This window comes from Dermacentor andersoni, chromosome 8 (assembly GCF_023375885.2).
Source record: "Dermacentor andersoni chromosome 8, qqDerAnde1_hic_scaffold, whole genome shotgun sequence".
Taxonomy (NCBI): domain Eukaryota; kingdom Metazoa; phylum Arthropoda; class Arachnida; order Ixodida; family Ixodidae; genus Dermacentor; species Dermacentor andersoni.
The window spans coordinates 127207486-127219722 of NC_092821.1; the positions used below are offsets into that span (position 1 = coordinate 127207486).

The 12237-nt window shown below is 45.8% G+C and overlaps 1 protein-coding gene across 4 annotated transcripts in view; it reads right to left on the bottom strand.

Moving 5' to 3' along the window:
• The window catches only part of LOC126525580 (TOM1-like protein 2), a 44020-nt gene that overhangs the window by 24649 nt on the left and 7134 nt on the right, over window positions 1–12237 (bottom strand). For 3 of the 4 annotated variants that reach the window (XM_050173510.3, XM_050173508.3, XM_050173507.3), the window contains exons 4-6: window positions 10952–11098; window positions 4377–4511; window positions 1816–1854 (exon numbers count right to left, since the gene is read on the bottom strand). In XM_050173510.3, the coding sequence (XP_050029467.1) occupies window positions 1816–1854; window positions 4377–4511; window positions 10952–11098 (321 nt within the window). The remainder of the gene's footprint in view (window positions 1–1815; window positions 1855–4376; window positions 4512–10951; window positions 11099–12237) is intronic. The other variant, XM_050173509.3, reaches the window with a different exon arrangement.

Below are 12237 nucleotides of genomic sequence, written 5' to 3' on the forward strand. Positions count from 1 at the left end.
ATACTGTGGAATCATGTTATAACGAAGTCACATCCGACACAAAAAGACCTTTGTTATCTCCAACATTCAATATAAACATATACAGTTGTTACATTTCTATATAAATAATGAAAATTTCAGACATCCTACACTATATTCCATAGTTCATTACTTCCGAACTTTATTATAGGTACATATTATATACTCTTTGCATACTAATATTGGTGAAAACCATTTGGGATTTACTTTATATTGGTTAATTTGTTACATCCAATATTCATCAAACAGAAAGGCGGTGACAGGATAAAATTTTTGCTTCTTTAGAGAGGGCACTGCAACCCTTCTTTAACATGGCAAGAAAACGTTCCCGATTTGTAAACAATGATGCCATGAACATGCCAGCCGAATATCATCCTTTGGCGTGCAGCAGAGATAATATTCACTTGTTGCACACTTTCCAAAAAGTATAGCGCATTGGCTTTTCAGGCCTTCTCTGTTATGTCCAGCCTAAAACGCACGGCAACCTAGAGACACTGGGTGCAGGATGAGTTTGGACCAGTGGCAACTTTGTGCGGCGCTGCCGCGAATGTAATGGCATGTGACAGCTGGGTTGGGTGCAGCTAGCAGAGCCGCCAGCTTAGTTGGTTGGTTATGGCACGACGTTTCTTTTGTTTTGCGTTGCTGAAATACCGCATGAAACCAAATCCAAGCAAACATGTTGAATTTATGGGTGTACGAGCAGTCACAGTGTTTATTCGATTAGTATATGGCGGTCACGTTTATAAGGCGAGGGTGCCAGTTGGGGGACCACAGAAAAGAAAATATCGCCTTATAGTGGGGCTTAGCCGCATCGTGGCGCACGCTACCGTGAAGCCACACAGTAAGACGAAGTTCGGACTGCTGTGAAGCCACACCTAAAGGCAAAATTTGCGTATATGGCAAGGGACGACTTCACAACTTCGCCTTATATTCAAACAAATACAGTACTCAAACATGACTGAAGCTGGTGAAGTCAGTCATTTCCATCGTTTTAATCATGGCCTCACCAGATAGAATAGCGAGAAGTCTCAATATGCATCGTCAGTAAGCAAGGGTACATACATTTCCTACACTACCTTGATTTTGTGTAGTTGTTATAACATAAATAAAGAAGTCGTTCCTTTGCAAAAGCTCCATGTTCGAAGTAAATGGTCTGTCTTCGCCTCCGCAGGTGTATTAGCTCCGGAGCTTGGACACTAAAGCCAAACATGCGGATTTGTAGTCGTCATTTTGCCGTCTTCTCAGTGGCTGTCTTTTTCGTTTAGGGTACATTTTCCTTCCTCATGCTTCCCAGCACTGGCTGCGTCTGGTACATAACTCTGTGTGCTCTGCACTGATGGTGAACTGCAACGCAGTGGCATGCCCCCCCTCGTTATCAATGTCGGCCTTACATGTGCACCGGCCGCCATTGCCGGTTCTCTTCGCGCCAAGCTGTGTGAAATAAACGAAGACTTAAGATTGGGCTAGTCTATAAGACATTTAAGATTGATGAAGAGTCTTAACTAAAAGAAGAAGAAGAAAGAAACAGAGAATGGGATTGTACCCGACACATGTCTGATGGGTAAAAAAAATTAATTTATTCTGGGGTTTTACATGCCAAAACCACTATGCGATTATGGGGCACGCATTGTGCGGAACTTCAGATTAATTTCGACTATCTGGGATTTTTTAATGTGCACCCAACGCATGGTACAAAGGTGTTCTTGCAGTTCGCCCACATCGAAATGCGGCTGGGATAGGATCCCATGACCCTGTGCTTAGAAACGCAAGGAAAAACAAGGAAAGAAAGAAACGTACGTCTCTTTTTGTCCGTGACTCTTGTGCTGCTTCGCCAATCTACATGGTTAAACACAGGACAATGTTAAATTGCACAGCAAAATAAACAACTGCGAAATAACCGTAGGAGAGCTTGCTGTGGTATACTTTATTCGTGGGGTGCATTTGCACCGCAATTGCACTAGTGTTCTGCTTGATGCCACGAATGTGGCCTGCCTCGTACATATGGCAAGCTTCCTCAAGGGCGGATGCACAAAAATGCATTTTCCGGTTCGTTAGGACTTAAAAACCTCAGGGCGAAATCGCTGGAAGCGCCGTGGGTGCTTCCAATTGCATATATTAACAGGTGAGGCACATTATCACCCCCACTTCTATGTTTGCTAGAAGAATGTTCTAGCAAACATATAAGTGGGGGTGATAACGTGCTTCACCTGTCAATATATGCAATTACAGTTATCGACTGATAATTTAGACTAGGTGGGGACTATCTGAAAGTCCAAACAATCAAGAGCTGAAAGTAACGGATTTGACAGGAAATAAGTGAACTTATTCCACAAGTGTCAAGAAATGCTTTTCAATGCACTGCTGCCTGTAGTTATGCTTGTATACGGCCTGGCCATTCTGTATTTTGACTGCTGTTATGCTGCTGCTACAGATGGATGAAAGCACAGTCATTGCAGGCAGCAAACCTATATCCCCTGGCAACTTGAGCAAAGGTTGACTGTAATCCGACAGCCAAATGATCGTGAGTTTGCAAGAGTCACTGCCTGCCACTTCCCTTTCTTTATCTCCAACCTTGTCTGCACCAACATCGAGAGTCTGCCGTTCTCATCAGGTACGCATGTGAGCTTCTGCCCTTCGTACCAGCACATGCATGTACAAACTTGGTAGGCCTTTACAGAAGTTGCCACAGCTGATTGTTCGAGAAACCAAATTCTGCGTCACACACGCTGCTGTCAGTTCAGCCCGTGTGCTGTGATCGTACGCCCAATCTCTACGTAATCATTTACACATATGAAATTCTTCATAGCGAGCTTTCCACGACAGCAAGCCGCTTGACACCCCCACCGGCTAGACCTAACCAGCATGTCTCGTTGGGAGTTGCCAACCAAAGTTGTGGTTTGGTGCCGAGTCAACGAAACACGTTGCAATGGCTGTATGGCACTTGGAAAGCGGAAAAACCACCTTGATAACGAAAGTGAGGGCACGGGTGGCACGAGAAATAATCGAATGGTGGCAACTTCGTCCGTGGTCGCCGTGTTTTTGACATCAAGCGCGTGCGAATCAGTCCGAGAAATTTAACGAGGCAATGTACAGCCCGAGAAATTTCTGTCGCCGTTATAAATTAGTTCTGTGGAGTTGGTGGCAGTGCTGCAGGGAATTTCGAATACTTGAGCAGGTCTGAAAAATTAGATGGCAACATTTTTTTGTAGTCTACTTCGTGCAAAGACCGCGGATACTCGGACATTAACCTTTCGATGTTCGTAATTTTAAACGGGTGCAAACATCTGTCGCATGCTTTGATGATCGGTTATGTGCAGCTGCTTGGACTACATGTTTTGCACATGTGCAGCCTTAGACAAATGTTTTTTTCATTATAGTGCGGTACTGCTTAGAGTGCGGGTATTCGCGACTCTGGTGACTTACGCTATAAGCAGTAAGTCACCACGCTGTATTATAGTGGTTCTGCGCTCCAACACTCTCTAGCATTCAGGGTGAATTGGATGAGTACCTGAGAGACACTGCCACTCCCGGAATTTTCGACTCGCAAAAATAATGCGTTCAAAAAAATGCAAAAAAACTACTGTGAGTGCAAAAATATACATTTCAAGCGACAAAAGCAGGTAGCTTTCTTCTAAAGCAGCATTTAAGGATAGCAAGCAAGTTGGAAAGATGCTCTTTCAAACAAGACCAAGATGGCTGGCTCTGATAAGTGCTTTTGGAATGGCAAACGGTACTAACAGGTAAATTTCAGTGCTTTCATAGGCGAAACAGCATTTCAAAGTATATAAATACAGCGTTTTCTTCCTCAATGACATGTCATTTCGAACAAGTTTTTGCCAGAAGGTGTGCCATGATATGTATACATAGATAAAAAATAACAGAAATGAAAAACAAATTAAAAAAAAGTTTTTTTTGAGACTCATGTCCCTCCTTAACCCATAAAGGAACAGTTAAATGTGCGGGATTGGAACATAAACCTCGACAGCTGAGCTGCTTGTCTGGGCTTCGCTTGCTCCATGTCTGGCAACTACTGAATTGACTAAAATTTAATTTCAATTTTAAGGAGGCAATATCAATGTATAGCAAGGAAAAAATAGCTGTTTTTACTAATCCTGATGCTGAATTATCAAATTATCAAAAAAGAAGCCGTAATTGTGACTGTCCTTATAAATTACGAGGTGAGCGACAGCGCTGTGAAGCTGTTAGAATAATCGAGTATGTACAAATAATTGGTTACAACTGTAACAGATCGATGAGCTAATTGTGCTAATTTTTAAAAAAATTGATGCCCAGCCCTACTGAGTAGAGTACCAAATTCACAATGCCTGCGTGAAGACTTCTGCTGGGGGTGTACCCACCCTCTGTGGTGTGTAGATGGGTGCCATGGAGTCCAGGTCCGTCATGGGAAACTCGACGCCCTTGTTCTTCAGGTCGGTGTACACCTGGACGACACCCTGCATGTCCGGGTGTGTGCGGAATGCATCTGCCCAACACTGAAATACAGAATGACGGCTCAGTTATTCGGCTGCCAACTTGCACCGCAGGACCCGGCACTGCACACTGAAAGACAACCTAGTACTTGCACCCAACGAAACGCTGCTTTGGAGACTTAATTTAGCATACTAAGGACCCAAAGGACACAGAAACTTAAGACTGCTGCCACACAGTGTCACTTTATGTCCAGTTTAGCATCAGTTCTACGTACTTTGGTCCTTCCTGCTAGCTTATTACTAAAGAAACCAACTAGCCCATCAACTTGTACTTCAGCGACTATTCACAGTACGGTCTACTGTTAAAGGAGACGCCCAAGTAGAACAATGAAACCTCAGTGTATAAATATAGATACTATAGTGAATTGTCAGATTAACAAAGTAAATCTAAAATGTTTCAGGCTGATGTCAGCACGTAAAGAATACATGCTCTCAACAAATATTGCACGCAACGAAGGTACCATTCGTTGGGTGTTCATTTAAATTTGACTTTACATTGTTTTACTTCAATAAGGCAATACAACCGAAACATTTGCCTTCACCAAAAAATTGGCTGAGGTTTAACTTTTGTAAACCTAGTTATCACGAGCAAAAGGCCTGTTTGGCTTGGTTTTGCAAAGACTATGCACACAGTGTTTCATTAAGGTTAGGCCACAGTCTTTCCCGCACGTTACACACGCTGCCGAATAGGTAGTTTGTGGAGTCGCGGTGAAAACTGGCCGTCACAGTCGAGCTTTCCGCCAGCCGAAGGGTGTGGTTTGTCAAACGTTCCTTGTGGGTGCCGTTGCTCGTATCCACGGCTTTGTCTCCTACTCCTTGTTGTTGTTCGTGTTGCTGAATAACGGCAGCGGCTGCAGTAGCTTTGATCTTGGCACGCTTCCGTGCTGGTAAGCTTCTCTGTAACATGCTAATCCAGCCTCCCTTTGCTCTGGTGTTTCGGCAGGCAACTTTGCCTTTGCTTGAAATTTCGCAGCCTGTTGTCTAGTTACGTCTACCGGATGATTGGGTTCAGCCTGTCGCTTGAGCTGAAGCGCAGGCACAGACGGCCCAGCCGGTGCGCCATCCATGGCAAGACTGAGCAACTAAGCATAGAGGGCCAAGCACTGGCAAAGCAGCCGTTATGAACCTTTGCCTAGTCACATGGTACTGCAGCGGTGAGGTTTAGAGCGAGCGCAGCTGCGACACCTCTTGGCAGCAGATCATGTGGCGTGATTGTCACCCCTGCCACAGTTGCGCTCTGGCGGTTCAAGATCATTGCGACATGATGAATGACCTTGGGAGACATGGTGTACTAGAGCTTTCGCTCTAAAGGCGCGTTCACACTGAGACATTCGGCATCTGGAGTGGCGTGGAGCTCAGTTCGGCGGCGGCGAGATCCGCCGGAATAGCCCCTTCCGCACCGATTGTTCCCGGACTGATTTTTGCAGCAGCTGCAGCCGGATTCCCTAACCGCGGACCAATCGTAGCGCGATGCAGCATTTCGAAAGATGGCGGCCAAGCCTGACGTGCTCGTCATATCGCAGTCTTCGAATGCGTCGTGACATCGGAAATGCTCATCGAAATGGTGCGTAACCGCCCCGTCCTTTTCGACAAGTACCACGAGAAGCACAAGGACTAAGTGACCTCACAAGGTGGTGTGACCAACCTTCGTGTGCTGCAAGCAGGACGAACCCACTAACACCGGTGGTGTCGTCTCTTCGGCGAATGCTTCTGCACATCACGCATTGCCCGAAAAGCGCTTGCCAGCAGGCCTAGCAGTGTTGCCTCTTCTTGCTCAGGGTTTATTGTCGTTGTAAGCAGTGACGAAGCGGCCAAAATAAAAACACGTGAGCTCTACGTGAGCGAAGAACTCTACGTGAACTAGAAAGGGGGAGCGGGTCCATGGCGGACTTTCCACTGAGGATTTTTTTTATAGAAATATTAGTGGTGCCACTGTCGCCTTCACCTGAATGAGCGGCTCCACACACCGGTCGCACGCTTGTCGCGTCGAAGACCCTACCACAGCTTCAGGGAGCTTTGCCAGGTGTTACACTCTTCTGCATCTAGTCTGATACTCGGTGGCGGAAACAGTGATTTTGTTCCCCGCCGACCTGCACTCAATAAAATGGAGAAAGAGCGACAGAAACAATGCTAACGATAAGACAACAATGGTGTGTCGAGCAGACGACAGTCACTCAGCCCGTGAGCTCGCCTCAGCCAATCGGTGCTGCCGAAACAGGCGGAGCCTCAGGAGAAGGCGACGGCAGCACCACTGCAATTTCAGTGCTTTTTGCAACGCCCTCGTAGTTTGCCAAACCGTGCGCTGCACCCACTCCCCCATTCCAGTACCCTCTAGTTTCGTGTTGCGGGAACGTCCGGGATAGCCCACACTTGCTTGGAGGTGAGCGTCGTACACGGCAGATGGCTCTGTATTGCGTTCCGGCGGTGCGGTGGGCAAGCAGTCTGCACGACGCCAATTTCGGCAGCAGGCAAATTCCGTTGGCTGTAGACGCCGGATTCCCCAGTGTGAACGTGCCATTAAAGTAGGGGCTGATATGATCTATTTGACTAAATTTATAGCAAAAAAAATTGTCTATGGGCTTTTATGTCATATCCTGGTGATAATGGATGAAAGAATGACAACTAAACATTCCTTTTAACAGTGATCCATGCTATACTTTGACCAAAGGATAAATGAGCTACTTGTACCGAAGCAAAACAAGATACGAGACGTTGTACCGGAAGGCTCTAGAACAATTTTCACCATCTGAGGTTCTTTAATGTGCACCTACGTCTAAGTATACAACCATCTTAGCACTCCACCCCCGTAAAAGCATGGCTGCTGCACCTGGGACTTCAACCTGTGCACTTGTGTTTAGCAGGACAATGCCGCAGTCACTTGGCCACTATGCTTACTTGTTGGCAGTCTTGTGGTAAGTGACCGCCGTAGCATATGAAATCGTGCCTGTTGATGCCAACGTAGTTAGATCTTCCTCTCCTATCATCTCCGCCACCTACCTCGGGCAAAACCGCCCCTCCATACGCAACGCCACATTTTCTGCCAGGGGTCATGTCACAGTGCCCCGCCAGCAAGGGGGCTACAAGCACAGTGCCGAGGATGATGCAGACTGATGCGCGCAGACTTGTGTCACATATTGTGTACCGCTGAGCGCATCAAAACAGCTTGTAAATACACTCACTCTCTCTCGTGTCCCTAACAATACTAACAATATTTTTATACCCTTAGTTACCCCAATTCTTCTTGATCCCTGAACACCAGTGCAGGCACGTACCCAGTGGGGGGGCCCGGGGGGGCCCGGGGGGGCCCGGCCCCCCCCCCCCCGAAATCAAGTGGCATACCCCCCCCCCCCCCTCCCCACCCACGCCACCACTCCTCACACATTCCTAAAGCGCCGCCAGATCAATGTTGAGACTTGGCAGCTGTTCATCGGTCAGCATTATGCTGCCTTTTTCACTCCTTTTAGATGGCGGTAGTTATCGGCATCTCTTGTTATGTGAAGGACAGTTTTCTCATAGATTCCGCACTCGCGCGATTAACTCGAGATGCGTTCAGTTGTCACCATCTATTCAACCGTCACGCGCATAGCTGTTGCTTTTGTTAGTTCAATCTTCTCTGTTTAGGCTGATCCTGGGACCAGGAAAGGGATGCGGCTGTTACTCAGCTGGTCTGTACTCTCGTGGAACAAGTTGCGGCCGGAGAAAACGCCAATTGCGTTTAACTTTTCCTTTTGCTTCATTATTTCCTCGAGTTACGGCTCGCCGCAACACTGGCAGATGCCCGGAACCATATACACGTGATATGGGTCAGATAAGGTGGGAAATAAAATAATGTGAAAGAGCGTCCATCATGAAACCCTGCAGTAACCCTTAAACCCATAAGCAAGATGACTGTCACCCGTTACATCGTGTTTTTCCCTTATTGTATAGCACTTTTCGTGCAAAATTAGCAACTGGAAACAAAAATCGCGAGGTGTTGAGAAATTAAGCGATCTACTAAGGGAGAGAGCCAAGGCGACAACCAAACTGCAAGGAAAAGCGAATAATAAAGAAAGTTAACCGTTGTTTATGAGAATATTTATGGATCAACACCTTTTTATTTAAAAAGGAAGTAGAGAAAATGCCGCCGGAAGTGGAGAACAATTACTTGTATCGAATGACGCTTTTACAGTTATCGGTCGAACCGCCTCACGTAGCCACTTCTCTGCTGTGCTTATGTGGGTGTTTTTCTAACCTTTCGCGGCGAGCACAGTACGTCTAGAATCGCAGAGTCCTGCACTCTACGCGGTTGTATGGGACTGGCGGCCGCACAGCGTTACGCAATTCGCGGAACTGTCAAAACTGATCAACGAGGGGAAAATAACTGGTATTCGAAACTATAACATGAGAAAGACTGGAAGCCGTAAAATATGAACGCAGCCTGAAATCAGTAAAATGAAACCTGGCATAGGACAAACCATGATGTATGCACTAAAAGATAAGAAGGATAATATCATCAGCAATCTCGAAGATATAGTAAAAGCAGCGGAAAAATTCTAAGCTGACCTGTATACAGTACCCAGAGGAGTCACGATACCTCACTTAGAAACAGTAATGAACAGGATACAGAAACTCTCCTATAACTAGCGATGAGCTCAGAAGGGCCCTGCAAGACATGAAACGATGAAGAGCGGGAGCAGAAGGTGGCATAACAGTCGATTTAATCAAAGATGGAGGAGAAATAATGCTTGGAAAACTGGCGGCTCTTTATACGAAGTGTCTATCGACTGCAAGGGTCCCAGAAAACTGGAAGTATGCAGACATTATACTAATCCACAAAAAAGGAGACGTTAAAGAATTGAAAAATTATAGGACCATTAGCTTGCTCCCAGTATTATATAGAATATTTACCAAAATAATCTCCAATAGAATAAGGGCAACAATGGATTTTGTCAACCAAGGGAACAGGCTGGCTTCAGGAAGAGATACTTTACAATGGATCACATCCATGTCATCAATCAGGTTATCCCGAAATCCGCAGAGTACAACAAGCCTCTCTATGTGGCTTACATAGATTACGAAAAGGCATTTGATTCAGTAGAGATACCAGCAGTCATAGAGGCACTACGTAATCAAGGAGCACAGAACGCTTACGTAAAAAGCTTGGAAAATATTGCTACATGCGTGTGGTATTTGTTTGTTTGAACGAGGCGCGTGGGCGCCATCACTCCAGAAAAGAGGAGGAAGAATGAACTATGCTCGCGCTGTGAACCTAACCGGTCAGCGCTGCAACCGTTGTTGTAAATATAATCTGTAAATAGTTTCTCGTCTTATTGACTCGTCCTTCGCATAAGAATATCTACAGAGGTTCTACAGCTACCTTAATTCTACACAAGAAAAGCAGGGAGATACCTAAAGAGAAAGGGGTCAGAAAGGGAGACACAATTTCTCCAAAGCTATTCACTGCGTGCTTAGAAGAATTCAAGCTATTAAACTGGGAAGGCTTAGGACTAAAGATCGATGGCAAATATCTCAGCAACTTTCGGTTTGCCGATGACATTGTTCTATTCAACAACAATGCAGACGAGTTACAACAAATGATTGGAGACCTTAACAGAGAGAGTGTAAGAGTGGGGTTGAATATTAATATGCAGAAGATGAAGATAATGATAAATAGCCGGGCAAAGGAACAAGAGATCAGGATCGCCAGTCGGCCACTAGAGACTGTGAAGGAGTACGTTTACCTAGGTCAATCAATCACAGGGAACCCTGATCATGAGAAGGAAATTCACAGAAGAATAAAAATAGGTTGGCTCGCATACGGCAGACATTGCCAGCTTCTGACTGGAAGCTTAGCATTATCATTGAAAAGTAAGGTGTGCAATCAGTGCATTTTGCCAGTGCTGACATATGGGGCAGAGACTTGAGAGCAAGTTAAGGACCGCGCAAAGAGCGATCGAACGAAGATTGCTAGGCATAACGTTAAGAGAGAGAAAGAGAGCGGTTTGGATCAGTGCGCGAACGGGTATAGACGATATTCTAATTGACATCAAGAGGAAAAATGTAGCTGGGCAGGTCATGTAATGCGCCGGTTAGATAACCGTTGGACCATTAGGGTTACAGAATTGGTACCAAGAGAAGGAAAACACAATCGAGGACGACAAAAGACTCGGTGGAGCGATGAAATTAGGAAATTCGTGGGCGCTAGTTGGAATCGGTTGGCGCAGGACAGGGGTAAATTGGAGATCGCAGGGAGAGGCCTTCGTCCTGCAGTGGACATAAAACATGATGATGATGATGATGCTGATGATGATGATGGAGGTGGTGGGGCCCCCCCCCCCGAAAAAAAATCCTGGGTACGTGCCTGCACCAGTGCAGCATGCCACCAGCTCTTAACTCCTGCAAGCCACACATGCTGACACGTTCCAGTCAAGTTTTCTCCCCAGTGCAAGCTTTGTTATGCGCACCTGTATGAGGCTGAGCACCTTCTCCTGCACGGCGGTGGGTGGGTCGTTCTTGGGGCCAATCATCTTGACCAGGTCCTGGATGAAGTCCTTCTGCGACACCAGCAGGTGGAACCGACGGCCGCAGTTCTTCACACAAGTCTCCAGTACCTACAAACAAGCATTGGCAGCACTGTCAGCCCCTGAATGAAATGAGGACAGAAACAACGAGCGGGCTGAATACTAACGCAGAATTTTCTGGGGGGAGAACGTGCCGGTGTGCGACCCCCTGGCTACGCCACAGCCCATGGGAAGCCAACAGGCAATGAACCCGAGAAAGGACGGGGGAAATTAACAGTTGTTTAATTGAGCTGTATATTTATTAAAGTACTAGGGCGAAATTTACAATAAACTTGTTGTTTTTAATAAAAGTGTGATGACAGCACGAGAAAGACGACCTAGCTGCTCATGGAAACCAAACCCACAACCTTCGTATGACGACCACAGTGTCCCTCCAATTAGGCTACAGCAATGGGTGTATTTATGTATGTGCACTAATGTAGCCCAGGAAGTGTTAAGATAGTGACACTCACAACCATGGCAGCAAATGTGGAACCTTCGTTAAGTCACAGGTGTCCACACAGTATTTATATGAACCTCAAAGACACAATCAGGAAAAAGAAAAATATCAGCTTGCTTTATAAAGAGAGAGAAAATGCATGTTGCACAAACCCTACACAAGTTACATAATAAGCAACATTGTGCTGTCACTTAGTAATTGCAAATACTTGTGGTTACACAAACCTCTGTCTGCTGTCTCTCTACTGTTTCTTGTTCTTGTTGCCTGAAACGCTTTTTTTTTTGCCCAGCAAGCCTTACCTTCATTTTTTCATTTTCCAATTACTTAAAAAAATGGTTTTTAGTCCTTGCTGGCCATAATTTATAGGCACAGCCCGCTTCATTCTGTGAATGAAGTCATGCGGCATATCCTCCAATGGGCTTTCACCAGAACAGGTGTTTCGAGTGTGAGGCCATAAAAAAAACTGCCTCATCGCAGCAAACGCAGCTGCAGCGGCAGACTGCAGGGACCTACTGCCCTGCCAGTTCCAGACGCACCTAGTTTGCTTGACAATGTTTCTGCCCAGCCGTACTTACTTCTTTTACTATCTGTATGTAGGCTCTCTTAACATTACTTAAAGTGTGGTCTTCTCTTTCACTGTAAATGTTCTTTTTTTCTTTCATAGTAGTAGTTAGCAAAACTAAGAATTCCATTGTGTAAGGTGCAAGTACGATGACTAGAATTTGTGCAA